Source organism: Condylura cristata, unplaced genomic scaffold (assembly GCF_000260355.1).
Source record: "Condylura cristata isolate star-nosed mole 26May11 unplaced genomic scaffold, ConCri1.0 scaffold00012, whole genome shotgun sequence".
Lineage (NCBI taxonomy): Eukaryota > Metazoa > Chordata > Mammalia > Eulipotyphla > Talpidae > Condylura > Condylura cristata.
Genome location: NW_004567113.1, coordinates 33,382,417 through 33,408,351, shown reverse-complemented (window position 1 = coordinate 33,408,351; position 25,935 = coordinate 33,382,417). Strand labels below are relative to the sequence as shown.

General features: G+C 37.8%; 1 protein-coding gene across 1 annotated transcript in view; it reads left to right on the top strand.

Annotated features, from left to right (window-relative positions):
• GABRB1 (gamma-aminobutyric acid (GABA) A receptor, beta 1) overlaps positions 1-25,935 on the top strand; it is a 274,431-nt gene that overhangs the window by 237,405 nt on the left and 11,091 nt on the right. The window contains exons 6-8 of the mRNA XM_004681311.1: positions 15,756-15,893; positions 16,007-16,159; positions 19,947-20,191. Of these exons, the coding sequence (XP_004681368.1) occupies positions 15,756-15,893; positions 16,007-16,159; positions 19,947-20,191 (536 nt within the window). The remainder of the gene's footprint in view (positions 1-15,755; positions 15,894-16,006; positions 16,160-19,946; positions 20,192-25,935) is intronic.

Here is a 25,935-nt window from a genome sequence, read left to right as displayed (position 1 = left end):
GCTCCCCAGAACCCAGCTCAAAGGGCAGAGGCAGACAAATGGCTTCCTAAATTCACATCTGAGTCTTCTATCCTCTCCACTTTTCTTCCCTTCCCTGTCTTTGACTAGTACTCATGCTCATGTAATTCAAGGTGAGGAGAATTCTTCAGAAAGTTTGCATGTCTATCCCCCCCCCATCTGACTTTGAGGTCAATGTTTGTAAACCAAAGAACCAAGAATTTACCAGGCTTTTTTATCTAGAATCCCCAAGGCCCCCGTTAGTCTCTCCACCCACTCCTCAATAGTGTGTGGTCAAAATCTTAAGTCAGCCAGCACTGGGGATGAGCCACTTGGATTAAAATGAAGAAATTCTGTTTGTGATTTAATTACAGAACAATTCTGTATCTTCCCTTCTCAAAATTCTATCTGCTTAGCATGAAATCTAGGTGTTATTATGCACCACTTGTCACCAATAAAAATGGTTTTAATATAAACTCTTCTACCATCTACAGCCCTCTGTGATTATGGGCCAGGATTTCTCAGCATAGCACTGTGACATGTTGGCCTGGGTAATTCTTCATGGTGAGCCCTGTCCTGATCACTTCAGGGAGGTTAGCATCTACCTGGGTGGGCCCTACTCACAGGACACGAGTAGAACCCATCCTCAAGTTTGACGGCCGGAAATGCCTCTAGATCCAAGTTCCCATGGGTGGGGAATACTACCCCGTTGAGAACCACTGCTACAGACCATCCTGAAGCAATATGATTCCTTATAATGCTTCTAGGTAATCTGATGCTAGATTGCTTCTAAGAAGTACTATAGATCTGTAACTTTGCAAAATGGCCCTTTTTATCTTCCCTGTGAGTCAAGGAGCACAGACATTGGCCCCATTTCCACAGATAGAAACTTGGAAACATTCAGCTTTCCCAATCAGGTCATAGGAGTCTGCACTTTCATTTTGCCCTTCTGAAAAGTGAAAATGATAATCACTGCTTTTCTTCCCTCGTCTGAGACTGGGCAATAATTGTAGCACATTGTTCTTTCTTAACTGCTGTTCACAAACTTCTACATGAGGCAGCTTCAAAGATAAATTGATATTTGCCTGTCTTTCTAATTCACGGACATCAGAAATAAAGCCCTCAACATAAATAAAATGGCAGCGAGCCACATGTTTCATCAATGTAGCTGCCAAATTACACGGAGTGAAAAATCAATTCCAGCAAAACCGGTAATAATCGGATAGCTGTGGCTTTTTTCTATCATGCCCAGGCACAATACAGTTTTTAAAACACTGATATTAATGTGCCTAACATGCCTACCACGATCACCTCTGTGACACCAATCTAGCACTTGAGAATTAGTGCAGATAAGCCATAGATGCAAACAACTGTGAACTGTCAGCTCTGCGACATTCCAATCGCCTGGACTTAATCAAAAAAAAAAAAAAATTCTACTAGAATGTGTATAAGTGAAGGGCCACCACAGCACAAGGCCCCCTTGTTAGTGCTAGCAAACATCATGCTAGAGAAAGTCCAGACACGACATGGTTGAAGCTGGTTGAGAGGGGCCAGAGGACCTATCTTACTGGGAAATAAAATCCATTGTTCTTTAAATGTAAGGTGTTGGTCCTGTATGATTAGCAAGATTGTATGTGGTACATCTGTGAAAAGCCAGGGCAGGGACTACATACATACTTTGCATCCACAAATGGAGATGTGTCAGGCTTAGAAAGTGAATTGAGTGGGTCTCAATAAATGTCAGTTGAATGAGTGAAAAGTTGTGTTAGTTATGAGACTAAAAAAACAGTGATTTTGCCTAAAAGAAATCATGAAAAGGCAAATCATTTAAAAATTAAAAGGAAACCGTGACCTGATAGAATGACAATTTTTAATTTAATGCATTTTATTGCAACCAGCTGTAAATCCTATAACTAAGAGATATGAAAAACAAGTGCAAATCATTCACTGTACATCAATTTTTGCTAACTCATCTGCATATCTAAGATAGAATAGACTGTCCTTTTTAAGATATTAGTGAAAAGATTATAGTTAAGCATTAAATAAACCAAAACAGATAATTTATTATAGTTGCTTTAGTAATCAATTATAATTGCATGTATTTGAATATAAACAGATACTCTAGTTGAAATTTTGAATTTATGACAAGGTATATTAATCAAAATTGTTCTAGTGTCATTTAACATAAATGAATTTAAAGCTAAAGCCTTGTGACAAGCAGTGATCCAAAGCTCAAATCAACATGAAAAACCTAAACTTAGCAACTGAAAGGATTAGAATTTTCAGATAGCCCAAGACTGCACATGAATCTGAAAGATCTTGACTGCCCTCTGGAGGTCACTTAAATAATTTTCACAAATTTGAAATTTAATTTCCCAAAACTCCTAGTACATGAATATAACTTACTGGGGTTTTATTTATTTATTTTATAATAGCTTATTTTTACATAATTTTGTGCATTTTTCCATCTCAGTTGTAACCCCCGTGGGCTTCACATCACCAAATCACCCATGTGCCGTCACCATAGTCCAGTGCATTTTCCTCCCACCACTGTTTTTTGATCCCATTCCCCACTCCACGCTCATAAAATGTCTCTGGTATATAGCTGTTCATTATTATTATTATTTTCTCACCTGGTCCGTTATACTTCTGCTATGAGTGAAATCATCCAGTATTTTTTGTTGTTTTATTTTAAAAGCATTACATGCTCACATAAAATTTTTATAATTAAAAAATCCAACCATAATCCTAACATACAGAGACAATCACTATTAACTATTTCCATATGTATTGTTACGTGCATATACACATACATTTTTATGATGTTGTTTATTCTTGCCCACATACTTTAAATAGCTTACCATGACTGAATGGGTTTTTCATTTTTTTCTCCAGAATGTTGTAATGACAAATCACCATTTGTCACCAGAATTTTTCAGTGTGAAGGAATAAAAGGAAAGAATATTTAAATAAAACAAAACCCAGTAACCACTCAGACATGGGTTAACAATCAGGTCAGATGTGCAGGACTATTCAGGATGAAAATACCATAAAGATACTCTGAATGGCTTTCCACACTTAGGATATAAAGTGGTAATAAAAACCAAATTAAATTATTGGGGGTTAGCATCTGAAATATTTACCTGTATACTTTTGAGGACACTAAATAATATCCAATCAAATTTAAAAGCAACTTAAATGACATACTGATATTATTAGTAGTATTATTATATTATCAACATATTAGTTTTGATTCTCTGATATGGAACTAGTTCTCTTTTCACACGGTCAAGTTCATGTATTCATTCCACTGCTTGGAGATGACAGACACAAAGGACTTTGCCCTCAATGTGACAACTGTTTCAGTGTGGAGAAGGGTATTGATCCTCGTTTTAATCCAGAGCACAAACTACTGGCATAGCTGACAACCAATCTTTGTAACTACAAGACTTCCATGAAGTGGAAGACTCTCTCCATTCCATGACAATATTAAGCAAAAGGCTAGCTCAATTTTGGAAAAGAGATTTGTCACAGAATTTGGCAAGAATTATAAGTTTTATTTTTTTATCATACTGTGAACTCTTCTTTGTTGAGAAAGCTATACCAAATCTTGGTAGAATGTAAGGATAAGTCACGGCCCTCCCTGGTGGCACAGCAGGTTAAAGCACAGCACTAAGAAGCTTAAGTCACTTCCACATGAGTTAGATCCCCGCCTGCCCCGGAGGAGATCCACATGGCGTGGCAGACCTCTCCTGATCCGCCCGCTGCTCCCCTCAGCAGTGTACTTCGTCAATTTTCCTGTTCTGCTCCCCACTCTGTCTCTGGTGAATCCTCTCACCCTCTGCATCTCTGGCCTGTACCCCAGTTCTGTATGAATAAATAAATAAAATCTTAAAAACATAAAAAGAATTAGCAGTCACAATTTGTTTCCATCTTCCACCCAAGTTATTTTGTTAAAGATGAAGGATGCAAGCAGTTAAGATGTCCAATTAGTATGTAGGCAATATAAAAGGGTTTAAGACTATAAAATAAAATGTGCCCGTAGGTATCTCAGAAAAATCTATTCTTTGTTAACCTAAGCTAGAAATAAGTAAGAATTTAAAAAAGAAATTATTTGTTTATGCATATAAGAACTAGGATGTAGACCAGAGGTATGGAGGTGAGAGGATTCAGCAGAGACAAAATGGAGAGCAGAACAGGCAGACTGACTGAAATACGTTGCTGAGGGGAGCAGTGGGTGAGAGAGGAGAGGTTTGCTGCACCATATGGGTCAGCTCCCTTAATGAGGATCAAACTCATGTTTCAGTGACTGACAATGGCTTGATATCACTGTGTCTTTAACCCCTGTGCCACCAGGGAAGCCCAAGGATTTTTTAACTGAGACATAAACTTTTCTCTCTTTGACTATTAAGATAAGTAAAATGAAGGTAGCTGGCGGCTGTTACTTGAGAAATTCTATTGAGAGCAAGTAGAAAACAATCATTTAGTAATAAGATTTTAGCATTTCTGGGCATTTCTATCTTTTCTGTCACCACTGATCTTGATAAAAGAATAAGCCTAATTCTGACTTATGGCCAGTAATTTTTTTTCAAACATATATACCTATTTAAAGCAATAAAATATAGCTCCATTAGCACTTATAAGCTGGATATTATAAAGGGAAGGTTATGATCATGAGCCTGTAAATTTAAATTAGTATACCAAATGGTTATTGGCATTGACAGAATAGAATAGCGCACTCCATTGTCCAAAGAGTAGGAGAGGTTAAGTTCTAAGACACCAGCTAATAGGTTAATTCGACTGACTCAATCTGGGCAAGAGTAACCCTCGAATCCATAGAAAGGGAATAAATCAGTATGTATGGAGACAGCCCTATTTTTCTAAGCAATCAATACAGACCTCACTTTCTTATTTGACAAAATAGAAACACTACTGAATTGGGAAAATGTGATAAATATAGAGATACAGACTCAAGGCTAAAGCAATTAGGCAAATATCAAATGGATAAATGATAGTGCCATCCAGCAAAGTGCCGATTAAAGATTTTTGTTATCAACCTGGAGGGATATTGCCAAGAGAGTGTTGCAGGCTCTATCTTTGTCTCTCCCAGTGCACATGTGCCACAACCAAGGGAATAATGATAAAAAGCATGTTTATCAAATTAGAAAGAAACATGAAACAAAATGGTAAGCAAATAAGGATCAAAAAAAATCAACAGGCCAGAACAGCAAATCAAATTGAGTTAGATAAAATTAATGGGGACAATTTTAGATCCTGTATGTGAGTCTAAAGGAAAAGTAATAATGTCACTGTCAAAGGCTAATTTGTACTTGTGCTGCTTTAATAGAAGACCAGTGACTTGAATGAGAAGAGCCTCTTTCGTGCATCAGCCTCACCAGATATCATGAGCTGGACACAGCAGGCATAAAGTATGTGAGCCTCTCGTCATCATGGGACAAGAAATTATGGTGGAAAAAATCAGAATCGGGTCTGAGAGAGGCTTAGCCTCAGAGAGGGCCCTTGTACTGCCCAAGGGAATGTACTGCAGCCCAACCTGGCAGGCAATTTCATCTTGAGAAATTGTAGGTGCTGTAGCCAATTTAGAAGTCAGGATGGGTGACACTCAGGGTCAGAAGATCTGATGATGGCAGCAGGATTGCCACCAGTGGGAAATCTAAAAGGAACTGGATAATTTCCAAATAAAGCTTGGAGGATCTTAGGCTGTATACTAGAGACTTATTGGCATCTGGGGCCCAGCCAAACCATTTCACCATCAAGCACTATAGACAAAATGATACAAGTTTTTCCAGGGTCTTAAACAAATTGCTGGCTCCAAAATACATGCAGAAATTTATAGTAGTAAAACTAACATAGCATGTTAAGTCAATGGCAATTTAATGATTTTATGACAATAGATGAATTATATTTAACATGGCTTATGAATGCAGTTTAGTATTTAACATATCATGTAAAGGTGTCTCCAAAAGCAGAAATGCTCTGGGTATAAAGGCCTTTAAAAGGCCTGAATCTAATATGGATGAGGAGTAATGAAGTAGGAAATATTATGCAGATATATACAAAGGAGCAGGACCCTGAGAGAGTTACATAATGGCAAACAAAGACGATGCCAAAGTTTGACTAGAATGGGGAGAAATCTGAGAACACTGACCCTACTTTTGGTGCACCAGGTCCTTGACCTGACATGCAAATAAAGGGGCCCCCTCAGAGAATGCCTGTGAAACCAGAGAACATGAACTCTTTAAGTTTCAAAACCTACAGGACATGACAGAATTCTAATCTATTGTTGCTTGGTTCCTAAATCAGTCAGAGTAGTTCCATGGGAGGGGCAGGATTAATTGAGGCTGAGTCAACATAACAGGAAAAGGAGCCAGGTTACACAACAGGAAGTGGAAAAGACAGGGAGTCATGGAGGCTTAGTTGGGGGCCCCATGCTTCGGTGCCACTGAGCAGAGAAGAGCTTCACAGACTGAGAGTGTGCTGGGAGGAACCAGAGTCTAGAAAAGGAAATCCCCAGGGATTAGGGATTTCTGAAAAGAATCTGAAAGATTCATCAAAATGAGAAGTGTTGTCATGGAGAAAAGGTACTGGGTTGGTTTATTATTAACACAGGGGGAGACAGGATTGGCTAATAAGTGTTCTCCAAGAAGATGAGTTTTTATTTATTATAAGCAAATATTTTCTACTGACTACCTAAAAACTAACTCTGGAGCTAACTGAGAAAATAGTAAGATACTCACCCTTGAGGACTAAACTACCATGCAAAGTTGGTTGTCAAGAAACAGTCAAACATTAAGTGGATTGTTCACAGATCTGAGAGAAAATCTGGCTTCCATGGTTTGATGCTTCTTAGGAGACCAAGATATAAAAGAGATCTTTAGGGATCATCTATAGAGACAGACAAAAGAAAAGAATGCAAAATTGCCCTTATAATAAATATGGTAGATTTGGAGCTACTGAAAGGATTCAAACATGTTGCCTTTTTAGCTGCTTCTGAAATGCACAATTACAAATGTGTAATAGCCATGTAATGTATAGGATCTACATAGCTGCAAAAGCAGAGCCTTCAATTAATTACAAATATTTCTGTCCTCTTTTGGAAGGAGTAGGAAAGGGGCAGGTTACTAAGTTCATTTTATTGGTTATTTTCTAACCACAGTTAAAATCATGCATGTGACTTAGGATACTTAAATGAGGTGCAAGGGAGGATGGATCTGATAGAGTACGAAGCAAACACCCTGCCTCCAGTATTGGGACCAGCCACTTACCTTTAGTATTTCTTGTTGGCCAAAAGCTAAAATAAAAAGAGAAATCTTCTCTCCTCCAACTTTACAATCAAAATCCTGAATTCCTCTAGGACTGTCTCAACTTGAGTCACATCCCCATTTTGGAGCAATCAATTGACTTGGGTATTGTTTAGCGCTAATTGTTTCAGGCTTGGATTACTGCCTAACATTGTATCAATCATTTTAGCAAAGAGGATGGGATTTTCACAATTGGTCTAAGCCAATCAAGCCCCACACCAGTGGCAGCTCCCCAAAGGGAAATACATGTATTTCTGCTCCTGAAGGGTTAGAAATTTAATCTCTACATAATAGAAAATACAGGTAAGTACAATTTTAGATCATCCTCCCAGTTCTAGTAAGTGCAGTGGGGAGTGATTTTTTATTTCCAGATTAGAAAATTCTTCCAAAATAGAATGTGTCAAATAGCAAAGGGAACACTAACATCCTGATACTCCATTTGTACTAGTTCCATGCGTCTTTAGCCATTGACATCAACTTAATTTTATCTGTACTTTCTGTACCACTAAGAAGTCCCCAGGGGCTGAGAGAAATTTTTGAGAGCTTCTGTGTAGTTATTGTTGCTAGGAAACAATATCCTTGGTCTCCAAGTGTCCAAGCTTTGAGACGCTGTGTGAAGTCACTGGTTCATAAAGAAAAACCTTTGGTAAATAGGTTGTTTAGGTGTGAGTAAATTGATGTTCACTCTCTGTGGAAAATGTTCTTGTGTAACCTTTGAATAATAGGGTATTTCTAGGCCTCTATTCTTTCTTTTGGATCCAGCTGCCATTATTGTTCCCAAGAGAATTCAAGTTTCTACCTGAAATGGAATAAGTATTCTTGTTTCTCCAAATCACCCATAATTAACTCAGTACCTTCAACACTAAGCCTAACAGGTTTTAGTTAAACAAGGTTCAAGAGAGCTTGACACTACAGACCCAGACCTCTGACTATATAAATGATTGGCTTTTACAATCTGCATTGATTGATAACCATATTTCAGCTCTTTTATTGCACATGACATGGAAGTAATGTGCTCTCAGAAGCGGGAGACAGAAGGGGTGCATTTTGGCTCACCTACTGCCTCCTTCCCTCTCAACCCCAATTGACCAGCTAGAACTTTCAATTCTAACTCTTGTTTATACTCCCCTACAGTCCTTTCATTTGAAGACCAGCTTAGGTTGTAATTTATTACCTGTTACTTTGTAAGCCTAAAATTAGCAAGCAGCTTTCCCATTTCCTTGGTGCCCAAGCCCACTGTAAGACTCCTATGAACAGAAGCATCTTAATCAAAGAGTAAACCCAACTCAAGAAGTCTACCAAATAAGTTCCTGATATCAGATTACCAGTTTGAGATAATTAATAGAACTGTGAGCAGCAAACAAATTCACTAGTTGATTTTTTTCAGAAACATATGAGATACTAACTGTAGAGAATATCTGTTCTAGGCATCAGAAATTTTTTAATGAGTAAATCTTCAAGAAGTTTAGAATATAATGAGGGATGGAGAAAACAAAAAGAAGAGATGAGTATAAAGCTATGTAAACAGACAACATATTTGCACCATAAGGTGTACTATGTGACTGACAGGACTCCACCAAGAAAGCATAAACCACTCAAGGTTTTTCTAAAATAAAATTTAATAGAGCAAAGTAGATGCAGCCATTTTAAGAGCTAGAGGCAAATGGGAAGAGAAAGTGGTGCTAAAGGAACAGAGGCCAGAAACTGCTACCAGCCTGTTGTCCGTGACTCTGAATCTTGAGAGCCTATTAGAGACATTGTTCCAGATATTTGTGAGGTTACCAAGAGATGTGCTACCTCTTCTTTAGCTGTGAGCACCTGGTACCACCCCCACGGCCCTGGCAGCTAAGCTAACTGCAAATACCAGCAGCTAAGGCACTACCACACTTGCAGAGCCAGAATCAAGAGTCTTCTCCACCTTCCAGTCTTCAGCCAGTTCTTCCTAGCAGCAGCACGAACAGGAAGCCAGGGAGATAACAGTATGGAGCAGTATGTAGAAAAGGATAAGCCACACAGAAACAGTGATGAATGGCTATTCTGAGCTATAATATAGTTTTAATGAAAAATTCTAATACCAATCTGGAGCACACTTTTCTTTCCTAGAAGGGAAAACATGTATCAATCCTATTTCTGTTGCAGAAAACAGAAGCCCATTTAGCAGAAGGGATTTAAAAAGAGGAAATGATACTTATCAAATTCAAGGGCCAATGTTCTTGGTTTGCAACTAGGTCACTAGAAATGATTCCCAGAACCAGTGCAGAATAAGAGTGCCCCAGTCACCACAGTCACGAAGCTGGTAATCAGAAGCTCCAGCCACAATGAGACTCAGGAGCACAGAAAGCTGAAACCAGAAACCCTGATTCCAAAGACTTCCACAGTACATGAAGTGCACCAGCAAAACAAGTGTCTCAAATACCACTTCTGACATCTCTTAGCTCTACCGAACCCAGGGTACCTAAATCATATCCACAACCTTAGTCCCAAGAGAATTTAGGAAAATTATTTTTTAGTTTTCTGAAGGAGATTTAAATACGTGCTAAAGGAAGTCCATTCATACAGGCCTGGCCATGGAAGAAGTCAAAAAGGAATTTGTGGTAAAATCTGCAACATATTAAAAGTCATCTGCAATAGGACTGGAGTCATGGCAGTTTTATTCACCATTATGCCCACAGTACTTATCTACTACCTGGCACATTGCATTTAAGAAATATCTATTCATTGAGTAAGTAGAAATAAGTACATAGGTTAGTGACTGGTTGTCAAGTAAATGTCAGTAGCTTAAAGCCAGGAATCTGATGGAAAGCAAGAATGCAATAGTCTACAAACTTTTGCTGGATGTTGACTCTATGCTGGGAACTCAAGACATATGTAGGCACTGAAGTACAAAGATGAATGAGAACTAGTCTCTGACCTCAAGGATTTCAAAACCTAGTGGGAGACAGACAAAGCAAGTAAAATTTAATATAGGTCCATGCAGAGAGTTGAGCTGATAAAAATAGATTGGGAGCAGGAAAGATCCTGCCCGGTGACCTCGGGTGTTTTTTCCCTGCCTTCCTTTCTACACTCAGTCATGGCTCCAAATCATGTTTCTCTTCTGCACTCAGCTTTACCTTTTGCATATTGAAATATGAAGATTCTATAGTGTCTAGGTAGAAAAGATTAGGTAGGCAGGTAGGTGGACAGATTTTCAATTTGCCCTATAAATTGAATTCCTTTGCTAAAAGTTCTTATTCAGCAACTTTCAAGTAGGGATCATAGTTTTCCACTGACATCATCCCACCTTTGTGTTATCCCCCCTATATGTTATCCCCTCTTCCAGGCAGCCCTGTTCCACCCAAATGGCCAGAACTTCTGTGAAAATATCTGTAACTCCTTCAGTTTAACAACTTTCTCAGACTGCTGTTAAAACATGAGCTCCTGAAAAACAGGACCAAGTCTAACTCACTTCATATTCTTAGTACATAGAAAAATGCTTGAATACACACACACACACACACACACACACTCTCATATACATATATGTTAGAATTTTGCATATGGTCCTATTGTGCTACCTTATCAGATTCAAGGTGACAGTGTTCTTTGCTTCAGCAGGAGGCCTGGCGGATAGAGAGATGAGAGAGGTTAGATCTAGACAAGCTGTCCAAGGCAGGGGAGAAGAGTCATGAAGACCTCATGCTAGAACACTCAGGAAGGGAAGTGAGCAAGCAGGTGCTCTGATCAGCAGCTCTGAAGTTCAACAGAAGCTGTGTTCAATCAGCCCTTTTTTACTGCCTACTAGCAACAGGCCACCCAGGAGCCCAAAGCTAATGAGGCCAAAATCTGTAGGTGACTCCAGGCTCAAATTGGAACAAGGGAAAAGGTTTGTATTCAAGTTTTGATCTATATATAGTGTGTCTCTCCGGAGAGATATCTAGATACTGGGCTTAAGAACTTTCTAACAAATACTTACAGTTCAAATACTCTATCTAAAAAGCAAAACTATGTAAGTCTGGCTTGATAGAGGATGGTCATCTATTCACTTGTGAAATGTGAGGAGCTTAACAAGAGCATGAATGAATGCCCACCCAGCCCCAGGTAAAGATGAGCAAGATCATGACATGCTAGTCTAATGCCCACTTCTAGCACAGTCACACAAGAAGAAAGTTTTAAATTTGGACTATATTATCTTTGTTCATTAAATGTGTGTTGTTGTTTTTTCTTAACTCCACCTTAATGGATCTCAGGTTCCTCATTTGGAAGATGGGGCAATGAGCTAAGTGTCAGCCATTTTCACAAAACTAATTTTCCTCTTGCGGAATTTTAAAAAACTAATTGTCCTCTACCCTTCTAAGTTTATAGGCTGGAAAATAATAACATTGACACAAGAGAAATGAGCAAATGGCAAACTTGAATTACATATGTGAAGGGGTCAAGGAATATAAATCCCTCTTCTGGGCATTCTATTGAAGTTATGTATTCTTTAATTGGGGGAGGGGGAAAGCGGAATGTACAAAGAACTTTGCAATTTAAAGAAAAAAGAATTTTGCAGAGTTTATATTTGCATCAGGAAATAGATCTCACAAGCCCAGGCCTGAGGTGGTCAGACTGTAAATTTGTCTCCCATCTCTAGGACAACCACAGATATGTGATTGTCATGTTTTAGGGAAGACAGTTAATCTGGCAAAGAAGATCTTGGGTCTTCTCTATCCCCCGACTTCTTGTAATTCAAAATCATCAGTATTCCACATAAGCAACCTTGGGCCAGTAAGTTTTGATCCCAACTCATTCATTTTGATGCCATCTATCTTGCCAAAAAAAAAAAAAGTGTAACTCTCTGGTCTTCTCCCTGAATGGATATTGCCAAGACACATAAAGGTATGTGGGAGAAATTTTTCCCAGTCAGGCACTGAAATTCCTTCTTCCAAGCCTCCTCCCAATTATTTTTTTAAAGATCTATTTCTTTATGCATCCAAGAAATGGGGTACATACTTAAGGTGCCGGGGGTGAGAGGATTCACCAGAGAGAGTGGGGAGCAGAACAGGCAGATGTACACACTGCTGAGGGGAGCAGTGGGTGAAACAGGAGAGGTCTGCTGCACCTTATGTGAGTTAGCTCCCTGGGAAGGGATCGAATTTGTGTGCAGTGGCTGCGATTAGCTTCGCAGTGTTGCACCTTAACCCCGTGCACCACCAAGGAGGTCCTCTTCTCCCAATTACTTGTCTCTTGGGCTACAAGGTGAGCTTTTAAAGGGTTCTGATGTGTATACATAAAAAGGCACTTTATTGGCCCTGAAAAGAGAAAGGTCTGGATGTTACTAGAAGCACAGGTCCTTTATCCTGGCTGACATCAGACTCAGCATGTCTGAGTCATCGCCACAGAAGCACAGGCTGATCCCAACTGCTGAGTCCTCACAGCTGCACCTTTCCAACCAGGCCACCTGGTCTACCAGGGCTTGTCACTGTTGCATAGTCATATAGTCACACATAGCTGCCCAGTTCACTAAAAAACTACAGGTCACAGGCCAGGCCCTGCTCCACTACAGTGTTAGTAGTACACTCTCTCCCTCATAGAACTTTACTGTGGAAAAATAATCATTTGGAACATAATTTCAATTACAATAGTATACAAGTATATTTTGGTTTTTCCCATATTTATCCGTGCACATTAGCATGACGTATACAATCCTGTTCTAAACTTTGGGCTTTGGTTTTGCATTTTGTTGAAAGTAGTTCTGGAGAGTTTTTCAGATGAAATGTTAGAACTCCCTCATTCCTCTTATAACTCCATAGCAGTACATGACGTATGCCCTGGTTTAGTTAACTGCTCCTCTTTTGAGGGACATTTATGTTGCTAAAATATTTTGCTGTTAGAAATGCTGTACTGAATGATCCTGTATAGAGACTATAAAACTGTGCAATTCAATCTACTAAACAAATTTCTAGAACAGGAGTTTTTATGTCATAGTGTATATGCATTTATATTTTTGATAGATAAGGCCAAATTGCATTCCAGATGGGTTGTACTGAATTACACTCTCAACAGGAATATATGAGAGTATCTGCTTCCCCACATGCTCAGTAAAATTTTGTACTGTCAATTTGTAGGCATTTGCCAAGTTCTGAGACCAAAAAAAATACCATTTTGATAAGAGTTTTAATTTTCATTATCTTTTCTTCTCATTCTGATTGTGATTGTTTATATACTTTTCCCATTTTGCAAGGTGGCTTTGGTTCTTTTTTTGTATATGGAAGTTTTTATATATAATTAGAAAGAAATTAGCAATAAAAATCTGCACTCTATACTGCAGTTACTTTTAATTCCTATTTATTTTTATTTATTTGCTTATGGGGCTTTAGAATTTTTTAAATGTGGTCAAATGTGTCTTTTTTGTGACTTCTGAACTGGGTGTTATAGTTAGAAAGGGCTGCTACCTACCTGAATTATAAAAGAATTCTCCCTTATTTCTTCTAGTAGTTACTTGGTATCATTTTCTAGGAAGAACTGCAATCCATCTGAAGTTTGTGATGTAACGTGGCATGAAATATAGGTTCAAACTGTTTTTCCAGTACACTTTCTTTTTCTTTAAAATGTATTAAACTACCTCTTCCTCGATTATTTGAAGTGCTACTTCTAACCTATATTAAATTCCTCTCCCGTTTGACTCTGGTTCTGAATTTTCTACTGTAGTCTATTGACCTTGCTGTCCATACCAGACTAGAATCACTCTGCTGTTAATTTTGTGGCTTTATAATATGTCTTACTACCCATATATAATATGTCTTTATCTTTCTCATTTTTTATAATTTTCTTGAATACTTTGATTTACTTATTTTATTCATTTATATTGTTTAACTCTAGAATCTTTTGCAAATATTTCTTCCAGATTCTAACTTACCTTCTCATTCTCTTGAGTTGAAAGTTTTTAATAAATTCTCAGAGAAATATTATCCATTATTGTCTTATAACGCCACACTCAGGGCCAACTAGTTTCATGTCAATCATTTTAAGTCAACTTACAGCTCTCACAGCCTTTTAGACACTGGGAATTAAATCTAGATGTAAATATCTCCTATGCCTTCATATTACAGCATGTAAATGGAGTTACTGCATATTGAACTAGACCCTTTGAAGAAAGGGCAAGTACTTGATCCTAGAAGGAGATGGCTAAAAGGAAAACAAAATAGAATAAATTGAAATATATTGTAATAAATAATTACCTCCAGAATGGCAAAAGTACTGAATATAAAATAATTGTGAGTTCTATGAGTTGAACAATAAAAATTCAAAAAAAGAGCTTTTTGAAGAGAAGTTAAAAATAAGTTAAAGCAATAAAGTTGACAGTTTTATCTCCCCTTCCCAAAAAAAAGGGAAAATAAAAGTTCTTAGCTCTTGTAGTGACATGTTGATGGTGATCTTTGGGCACCTGGCATTCAACTTCTAAATTTTAAATATATATTCTTTTTTATCTCTTGCATAAATGTTACTGCTTTAATAAAAAATAGATCAGTACAGTGTCTATTACATTATATGGTTAACTTTGAAACATAAGGCCTAATAATTCTAATTGAAAAAAGAGTTGATGTTTTTTACTTGAAGTGAATATAAATAGAAAATGAATAGAGAAAGACCTTTGGCTCAAGTAGACAGAAAGAGACAAATTTAGACTCCATATGTTTTAAATTATTTTTAGATTTTTAAATATATCCCTACATTCCTTTTATTTTAGTTACTTTTATATATGAACATCACCCATCTAGAGCACAGGCAAGTGAAAGAAGTAAAAAGGAAAAAAGGAAAAACAAAGACTTCAGGTCTAAAACTTTCTATGCATTCTATAGTTCTGTACATGTTTCATTTAACTAAATCTCACCTTTATGCGTAAAGATGTAAGTATTATCAAGAATGAATATAGTTCTAAAAAGTTTATCAAAATCTATGAATAGAAACTTGCCTATTTTATACAATTATATTGATAAATGTCTTGCTATCTAATAATTCTGCATAAATTTGGTCCTTATTCATGCTCTATCCTTTTACCTTTTCTATGCCCCTTTTAGCAAATACATGCCCAATTATTTCTTGCTGCTGTTCCTATATTGTTAAATAATGCTCAGTCAAAATCTCCGCCCAAGCACCTGACATCCAACCATCTCTCAACCTAACCAAAGAGCACAGTTGTTGACACTATTAAAATAAATATGCAGCAATGATATCAAGGGTTCCTGAATAATCCCAGAGATTGTGTCCACAAAAACCAGAGGTAGCTTTCTTCCCTCTACAGCCACAACAACCAGCACAACAGCACTCAGCATGAGACCTGTAAACCATCCTAACTGGAAGCACATCATTACCATCACAAGTTTAGAATTACCTCTCCATTTTTCAGACTGTCTTCAAAATGAATTTCTAGATCAACTAAATTCTACTTAACTATGCCAAATTTCTTGGTTTCAGATGGCTATACCACTGATGACATTGAGTTTTATTGGAATGGAGGAGAGGGAGCAGTAACTGGAGTTAATAAAATTGAGCTTCCTCAGTTTTCAATTGTCGACTACAAGATGGTATCCAAGAAAGTGGAGTTCACAACAGGTGAAGCTGTTTCCCTAATGATAAACTAAGCACACTAAAATAAAAATGATTACAACTAAATGATGATCTGATTTGATTCTTTTTTCTTTTTCTTTTTTTTTTTTTTAATTTAGGGGCATATCCACGGCTATCACTAAGTTTTCGTCTGAAAAGGAACATTGGTTACTTCATTTTGCAAACTTATATGCCTTCCACACTGATTACAATTTTGTCATGGGTGTCCTTTTGGATCAACTATGATGCATCTGCAGCCAGAGTCGCACTAGGTAATGGATTCCCAGCATTGCAGAGAGCGGGTGGGATTTAGTTTGAAACAACCAACCAATGGTAGGAATTATAAGCAAGGGCTTCTCTCATACAAATTAAAGAATGTTACCACCATAGAATGCTTGATAATAGCACAACTAAACCAGAATGAATGTATTATGATATAATATCACTTTAGCATTTTACGAAAAAAAAAATCTTGTAATGTGTTTAATACTCCAAGTAAGTGCTAAATGAAGTATAATTTTAAATTCTCACTATGCTAATTTCTGCTAACTTTGTGATGATTGCCTCTTTGGTTCCTCTTTTGTAATAATAATGGAGACTATTTACAATGCATTTTTCACAAATGAACTTGGAGAAAGCTAACCCTGTGACTGTAAATAAATGATGTCAATTACTGGAAACTACTACCTTTCAAATATTAACCAACTTTAAATCATTTTGATGTGAGTTTCCCTTAAACAGAGCTTATTGCACTGAATAAGGCAAAGCAAATTCATCAGTTATATTAATGATCTGTAACCAGGACAGAATAAAAATGGCTTCCTCCCTGGAGGAACTAAACTCGGAATTAATCTTGCTCTGGTTGAGTAATTGCTGCAAGCTGAAAGGCTGTATCTGAGACTTTAAAGCGTTCCCTGGGAAGTGAGAATATGTGAGGTCTGCTTGATGAATTTCAGCTTATGTGAGTCTGACTGATTACTTGATCCTAAAACCATTTCAGTTATCACATCCTAAGGTTTATTTACTTACACACAAAGGTACACACACACAATATCATTTCTGGTTAGCAAAGCTACATGCCCTCTTCTAAGACTACCAACCTGTGTTAGGTGATCTGATCAGCACACCCTTTCATACCTAGACCAATTTTCATCTCTACAAGTTATTCGTAATACCTGAATACATGAGAGAGTACTGGCATCCTGTTATCAACCTTTGAGCATTTACTTACTAATGAAAGTAAACAAATAGCTATCATATCTGAGTACTTACGCATTTTATTTGAATGTGAGCATGAATATGTGTATATGGTTAAGAAAAAAGTCATTGGATGATGTCCACAGCTTTCAATCTCATAAATTCAATCTCTTTATATTTCTATCCTCAAGACGTAGAAGCAGAAATGCAATTGGTGGATTTGTAAATGAAATGTTTGTTTCTGACAAAACAAACATTAGCTATAGTTATGTTAACTGAAACTTAAAATTTTTATTCAAAGTAATAAGACCATGGATGATATTTTGCTAGTATTCGCAACCCAACAGCACTATGGACCCCCAAAAATGCCTGATTGAAAATAAGATTCTGTCAACTGCTATGTAAAGTCAAAGGCATACTCTTAGTGTGAAAGATCTTTAATATAATTAGTATGCATAGAGAGAAAAGATAAAAGATATTTGATAAAGCATACACATTCTCTTATAGGCAAAAACCCCAGTCAAATAGTATTAAGCTGAAGCAGGGTCCCTGAGGTCTCAAGGTTTACCAAAGCCTAAAGTGCCTTCTAGGGGCCTCTCTGAGGGCGTAGGGGTTAATTCTCAGCGCTATCACTGCTATGGCCTGAGTTTGATTCCCAGCCAGGGAGCGGACCCACATATGGCACAACAGACCTCTCCTATCTCTCCCACTGCTCCCCTTACGCAGTAGATCTGCCTGTTCTGCTCCCCACTTTGTTTCTGTTGAATCCTCTCACCACCCACACTTCCGGCCTACACACCAGTTCTTCTACATAAATAATTAAATAAATAAATGAAGTACCTTCTGTCAAAGGAACCACAGGAAAGGGGTTCTGAAGCAGGTCCCAAAGAATTGTGACAGAAGGAGATAGCACATCAAGAGATTGGCTGCACCGTCATCCTCACGTGTCTCTCAACCATGTATCTCTTCCAAGTCTCTCTCCAAGTGTCCTTCCCAGCAGTATCAGGGTACAAGTCAGCCACAGAAGCAAAAACCCTCTTTGCTAAACCCACCTGCCCTCTGTGTTGTATAGCTTCACCTGGTTGCTCAGCCCCACCCCTCATTCCCAGTAGCTAGGCCAAGGCAGCTTTGTGAGTGGGGGTGGGGAAAACAGCCCCACCCCTAACCACTTCATGTTAGTCCATCACATTCAAATACATCACTGACTTTTAACTCTTTTTTTATGGCTTCCTACTTTACCTGTTTCCTGAAAATTGGATAATCGAATCAGGGAAACTGTCAACTGTTATCTGATTGGCAAACAAGTACTAATATTTTTTTTTTACCATTATTTAGCTTCCATTCCATTTTCCAGCTTTTCTTTGTTTTTAAAATCTACATGATACTTCCTATGTACCTTTTAAGGGCCTCCATCAAGTTTCAGATTTCTCTACTTTTATTTTAAATGCCTTTGTTTAACACCTCTTTGGTATTTTGCCTTAGGTGGTGATCTACATCAAAATAACTAATCTCAGGGTTTCTGTTTCCTCAGCTTTAAAATGAGAACAATATACTCTATCAAGCTCTGTAGACTGAGTATGACAACCATATTAGATAATTAATTCATAACTGTAAGTGTCTAAAACTGTAAGACACTATACAAATGTTTAATAGCAGTACAGCACAAATGACATGGGATTCAGCTTCTTAACTTCTTTTTTCCAGTCTCCATCACTGATCACCACTGTCATTAACACAAAATAACATAATCACATAAAAATACTATTAAGAACGTTATCATTAACAAAGTAGATAAAGCAGAATCTTTCTCTTTTACTTTTTCTTTTTTTTTTTTAATATTTATTTATGTGTAGAAGAACTGGGGTGTTGGCCAGAGTTGTGGTGGGGGGCTGGGGAGGTGAGATGATTCACTAGAGACAGATGGGAGCAGATTTACCAAAACACACTGCTAAGGTCATCTGGCTGGGAGACAGGAGAGTCTGCTGCACCATTTGTGGGTCAGCTACCTGGTCAAGGATCTAACTGAGGCCAGCATGATGATGGGCTGTTGCAGTGATAGCTCGGAGACTTAACCTCTAGGTCACCAGGAAGGCCCAGACAAGGTAGAATCTCTCTTTTAAGAGCTTTCAGACATACACTTCTTTAACAAGTCCAAAGTTAATTTTTTTTCGGAAATCTTTTTCCTGACTCAAAGAAACAAATTCATTCTAGTCTCTGGAAACAAGATATTACAGGAAATATTTGGGGGGGGGAAGCAAAACAATGAGACTATAGTATGTGTAAAAAATAAATAAGTCAGATACTTGATACAAGCCATGAATTACCTTAATTTCTTATTCGCTTGATGTTGTCTCACTCTGATTCATGCATTATTATTTTTAAAAACAACACTGTGGCCTGGGTGCATTATAGACTTAGATTCATACAATGAATCCTCAAACTAGCAACCACCTTTGAGTCTGATAGTGCCTATTGTGGGGATTAGTATCACAAGGATAGATTTAGTAAAAAGATAAGGGAGATGCTGAGAAAAGGAAGAAGTGTGTGGCATGTATCAGAATGATGGAATATGACTGCAACAGATATTATCAAAAGGATTCTGACTGACCTTTCTATTTACTTTTTCTTTGTGCATTATTTTTAAGTGGTTTTCAGCCCTGTATGAAGGGCATGCCCTATTTTATGATTAGTGTAGAGTCTGCTGTTGTGTCTTTCAAAATTATCTGCCCTTTCTGCCCAGTGGTTTGTCATAGTACTGCCTAGTTCTGAGTTACCAATAAGAAAATGGTATCTGGCTTCTCAGTCTTAAGAAGAGCAAATTGAAAAATGTCCTTGGCTAAGCTGAGTCTCTGTGCCCCACAGGAATCACCACGGTGCTGACAATGACAACCATCAGCACGCACCTCAGGGAGACTCTGCCAAAGATCCCTTATGTCAAAGCAATTGACATTTACCTGATGGGTTGCTTTGTGTTTGTGTTCCTGGCTCTGCTGGAATATGCTTTCGTAAATTACATCTTCTTTGGAAAAGGCCCTCAGAAAAAGGGAGCCGGCAAGCAAGACCAGAATGCCAATGAGAAGAACAAACTGGAGATGAATAAAGTCCAGGTACTATACTACATACACTTAACAATTTTCTTCCAAAATGTATAAGCACCAGGGCGGAAAAAATAAAAACGTAGAAAAATGGTAGTTTATCTTAGGTTCAAACAGCTCTTCATTTTGCTTGAGAACTGAGGATTGAAGAAGTTAGGGGGAAGATTACATGGATTAATATTATACCTGGGCCTAGCCCATGACCCCAGTCCATTATTCTTCATTTGAAACTACATAGTTATATAACAATTCAAAAATGAATAATGCCAGTTCTGCTTGATAAATAAGTAAGAGTGAGTAAGCTCCTTCCTCTGGTAGAAATGAAGCAAGATAATATAGTGGGTATAACCACAGACAAATTCAAACTACCTGGGTTTGAAACCCTGGTTCAAACCACTTCCATGCCCATGCTTCATTGCTTCAGGAAATCTACTTGGCTAACTCTTATCTAAACTCTGTTCTCAGTGTTGTCAACCACAAAATAGATTTTAGTATAGAATTCTTACCTCACAGAGTTGTTATTAGGATAAATAAATTTGGGTTAAATTCTGGAATTTGGAACAATACCTTTAAGATATTAAGTACTCCATCAGTATTAACTATCATTATTACACATAGGATATTGTTAACATGTCTGTTTTTGCATTGGTGGATCTTATTACTTGTGGTCTCTCTAGATGTAAATAATTATAATTAATGGTCAATTTGAAAATATCTCTGTAAACTCCAACTCAATGCCATTTTTTACTCAATTAATTTAAAATTTTGTACATTGGAATACTCTATTTACCACAAATTGTTATCAAGATGGCTCATAGGAACAACTCAATACTCATTTAAATACTTTTCAAAGCATTTGGGCTACTGTTGTGAAAAAGACAAAGTTCCTTGCCCTCATGTAGCTTAGGTTCAAATGTAGAAAGGCAGGCAATAAACACATAAGTATTAGGATAATTTCAGAATATAGTGAGTGCTGTGAAGAAAATAAAACAGAGTAATAAGCAAGGGAATGATTTGGGTCAAATCCTAGAGAACAGGAAACATTGATTAGGTGATCAGGAAGATCTTTCCAAGAAATTACTTTGTTGATCTGAGACCTAAGTGATGAGAAGCAGCAAGCCATCTATGCCCATCTTGGCAAAGGACATAGTCCCTCTTCTCCATTACCATCCCGACCTCAGTTACCTTCGAAATCTACTGGCTGGTCTTCTGCATAGATTGGGATGATGTTAATTGATATATCATGTTAGGAAACCCTACATAAATAACCATACAGAAATAGGTTCTCTGGCAGGAAAACTTAGAAAAGGTGAATTACATAGATAGCCAAAGATAGGAAGAATTTGGGAAGATAAAGAGATTACAAAGTCTTTCATCTGGCTAGAAAAGCAGGGTTCTCTTGAGAGAGTAATTAAATGAAAAGATCAATCAAGCTGAAGCCAACTAGTTCGGTATAAGATTATAAAACAAATTTTAACTAATTCTTTGGATATTTGCTTTTATTCCACACCAGACTATCATAGAACTTTTCTAAGGTGCTAAGAGACAAATAAAGGCAAGTAGAAAACCTCATATGACAAATCGTGTTAAGATAAATAAGTTTGTAACTCTCAGAGGTAGAGATTTGTTACTGGCAAATAAGTAAGTAAAATATTTACATTTAACTGCTCTTAATTTTAAAAGCTGAGTAACATTGTACATATACTGAAGATTTAACTTAATCTCAAGTCAGGAAACATTTACATCAGGTAAATTGACCTGTTTCTTTTAATTTGGAGAGAAAGCATAGAAAAACTCCTCAATCATCAAGAAAAGAAACACTTAAAAGAAGAAAATGTGTTACTATCCATGGAAAGCTATACTTGGAATTCCACAAACTCTTTTCACAGAAACAAAATTTTGCCAAAATTCAAATGCAAATTGTGTTAAGACATGACAGAGTAGTTTGTATCAGACTAGATCTCCTATAGATCAAACATTATAAACTCCCTCCCAAAAAAATGTTTAAGCATCTGTTTGAAGGCATGGAAGAGTAGCTAAAGAGAAAAAACTAGATGAGAACCAGTGCTCAAATGAAGGAAACTACACAAGATGAAAGTTGTGTTACATCACTTTCCCCAGTCTGAGAAATGTGCAACTGCAGAAATTTTGCAGAAAAAAAATAAAATAAAAATGCCGTTTTACTGGTCTGTTGAATCAAGAGTATGAAGTTTGAGGCTGTCAGAGTTGCTGACAATTCCAGAAAGAATAAGATACAGAGAAACTCAAAATCTGTGTATGAACGTCCCATGAATCCTTGGCTGACCTCTGAACGCAAATGTACAGCTGCACTGCTAAGAAGTTCAGAAGGGAAAGCAGCTGAAAGGAATAAATAAACAGATTTCAGCTCCTATCCACCATATGGTAACCAGTTTGGAGTTTGAATCCAGCCAGTTAGAGAGACGGGATTCAACAGAATCATGCTTAGGGAGAACCGGCTAACTGATAAAAATAAAGGTTTCCCTTTGGGAATCTGAGTCCGATTGGAGGGTGCAGAGAAGTCTGACCAGGTGAACAGGAAAATCTCTGAGGTGTCTCATTTGATCTGAGACCAGAGTGACAAGAAGAGGAAACCAAATAAAACCGAATCCCTACACATTCTAATTTAATCTGTTGGTAATGTATCTGCCTGCTAACAAAATCTGATATTTTTTTAAATAATATGATAGTTTATTTTTACATCATTTTGTGCCTTTTTCCATCTCAGTTGTAATCCCCGTGGGCTTCCCATCACCAAATCACCCATGTGCCATCACCATAGTCCAGTGCATTTCCCTGCCCCACATTGTTTTTGATCCCATTCCCCATTCCATCCCCGTAAAATATCTCTGGTATATAGTTGTTCATTATTATTATTACTTTTTCCCCTGGCCCTTTATACTCCAACTATGAGTGAAACCATCCAGTATTTTTCCTTTTCTTTCTGGCTTATTTCACTAAGCATGATCTTTTCCAGCTCCATCCATGTTGCTGCAAAAGGCATGTGGTTTTTCTTGGGTTTTTTTGTTTGTTTGTTTTTTGGTTGCTGAGTAATATTCCATTGTGTATATGTACCACATCTTTTTAATCCAGTCATCTACTTTTGGGCATTTGGGTGCTTTTCATGTCTTTCTAATTATAAATAAAGCAGCAATAAACATGTAACAAAACTGACATTTTTAAGGGAGGTAAATGCATCCCACATCTCTCCAATGCATCATCAAATAGCCAGTACATAATAAAGCATTTATTAGACATGCAAAGAAATAGCATGCTAATAATCCAGAGGAAAAGAATTCAATAGAAAAGACCTGCCAAAGACCTGTCAGGGTTCCAGAGGTTGACTTAGAAGATGTCGTAATAATAGTAATTATACTATAATAATAATAATCATTATTGCAGCTGCATAGTTTTCTGTTCCTAACTTCCTTAGGCTCTTCTAAAACCAGGGATATCAGACAGTGTGCCCATAAAAACAGACTGTGCCTCTTCTGGCCCATGTATCTCCTTCAACAGTTGAGTGAGATTTTTGACATCTTGATATTTAGCAATGCTACCATCTGTTCAGATTTCTAAAAAAAAAAAATAGAATATGGTACTTGATTTTCCCCTTTAATATAATGGTTAAGTAATACCCCTTTCCCTTTTGATGCTTATCAAGATTTAGATTCAAAGGACCTATGTGCTCTGGTGCCAGACAATTTTCATTTGAGGGATCCCTGATGTTTGTCTTGGTGCCCTGGTGCATACAGGGACATTGTCCATTCATAACACATAGTTGATAATCTTGCCTGGGAAGTCATGTGAAGGAATATCTGTTCTCTAGCTACAGAAGCGCTTGCTTACTTTGTCTTGATTTATATTTCCACCAGATGCATTGAAGTATCTTTGTAATTGAGTGCAGATGTTGAATACAGACATTAGGACAGTTTCAACCTCCAAGGTGATAATGTCTGTAGATTCATGAACCCCTCCGGCATCATTTGAAGCTAGAGATGCATTTAGACTTTTGAATGATAGATTTTACACTATGACTAGGCTGTAAGTAAGCAATACCTAGGTCGCTTTTATATGAATCTGGAACTTAAATGGTTATATCTGCTACCCACAATGCCTCCCCATTTGCAAATAAATCTAACTCAGATACAATGGTTGTATGGGCAACCTGTGATCATTCTACATCATGGGGAGCAAGGGTAGACTCTCCCAAAGATCCATGCACAATGTGCACTTGCAGCCTTAACAGACGCAAAAGTTAGAACTTTCCCCTCCAGAATCAAATATCGGTGCTGTAATCTGTCCTCCACTCCCTGCAGTGAATACACTCCCTGTCCTCCACTGCAGTGAATACACAACTCAGCTACATTTCCTCAACTACATGTTCACACAACTTTCTAAATGTTAATCAGCCCTGTGTTGTGAATAAATCCAGGGTACAACATGTGTGGACAGGTACATAGCTCTATCCTTCAGTTCAGCTTGGCAACCACTTTTATGAGCCGAGCCTGTCCCCACATCACCACCGCATTCTCAGCCCAGCTGTGGCATTGTCCTTGGTCTCTGATGAAGCCTTAATCTTTCTCCCTTAGGGGCTTGGATTCTGGAGAAATCCAGGCAGGATCTTTGAATTCTAATGACACTCTGTATTGACAGTCCATGTCCTCAAAACCCTGCCCAAATCTCACTTGGTTCATATTTTCTTTCGTGTTGTTAGATTCTCTTTAATTTCCAGAAGTCTATTTTCTTTACCAGGAATCTTAACATCTCAATCGTACTTTTAGTATGCATTTTCTTCCAAATCCAAACAGCTACAGTTATTTTGTGAATGAGAAAGAAATCTATATTATGTAGCTGACTTAAGAAACATGGTGAATTGTGAGCCTATTGCCCTAAATCACACAGAGTGCTGTAAATCAATGTTACATCAATAGGGAAAAAGAAGAAAGGTAGGGGCAGGATTTTTTCCCTCACAATAGAAAGGCCCAAGCATCCTTCTAGTTTCATTGTTATGTAAATGTTCAAACACTGCCATTAGAGAACATCTCTCTCTCCATGCTTAATCCTGCTTTCTTTCATTGACTTTATTCTCAGCAGCCCCTTCCCGATGATGGTCCCAGAGCACCAACTTTACAGTGTCAAATCTCTATACAACCATGGACAAAAATACCTTCTTAAACCCAAATGTTGAACAACAAAAATGTCCTAGGAGTCAGTTTTTTTTTGGAGCAACTTTTGTCCTATCCTCATGCAGAACTCAACCCTTCTGACCTTCTAACACATTAAACACCCAAGTCTGAGTTACTTACCTGACTCTGGAACCCAAGAGATGCATCAGACCCACTTCATCACGTACCAAGGATAATTAAGGCAATGTTATTAGGGGAAGGTCAAATAAAATTAAAGAGGTCAAAGCAACAGGTCAGAGACATCACCACAACTCACTCTCTGCCCAAAAAGCTTAATGTGCAACCCAAGGCACGCTGTGATCGCCTGTTTTCTTTTCTGCCTCATTTCTCCTCCCCTTCCCCCTCAAGCCAACTCTTGGCTCCATAGTTAAAACTCACGGCTTTTCCAGATTGTCATGTTCTCACTCCTGCAACCTTTTCCTAGGCTTGTTCCTAAAAGTTTACCTACTGGGGCCCTCCCTGGTGGCGCAGCGGGTTAAAGTACTGCACTAAGAAACTTAAGCCACTTCTACATGAGTTCGATCCCCGCCTGCCCTGGAGGAGATCCACATG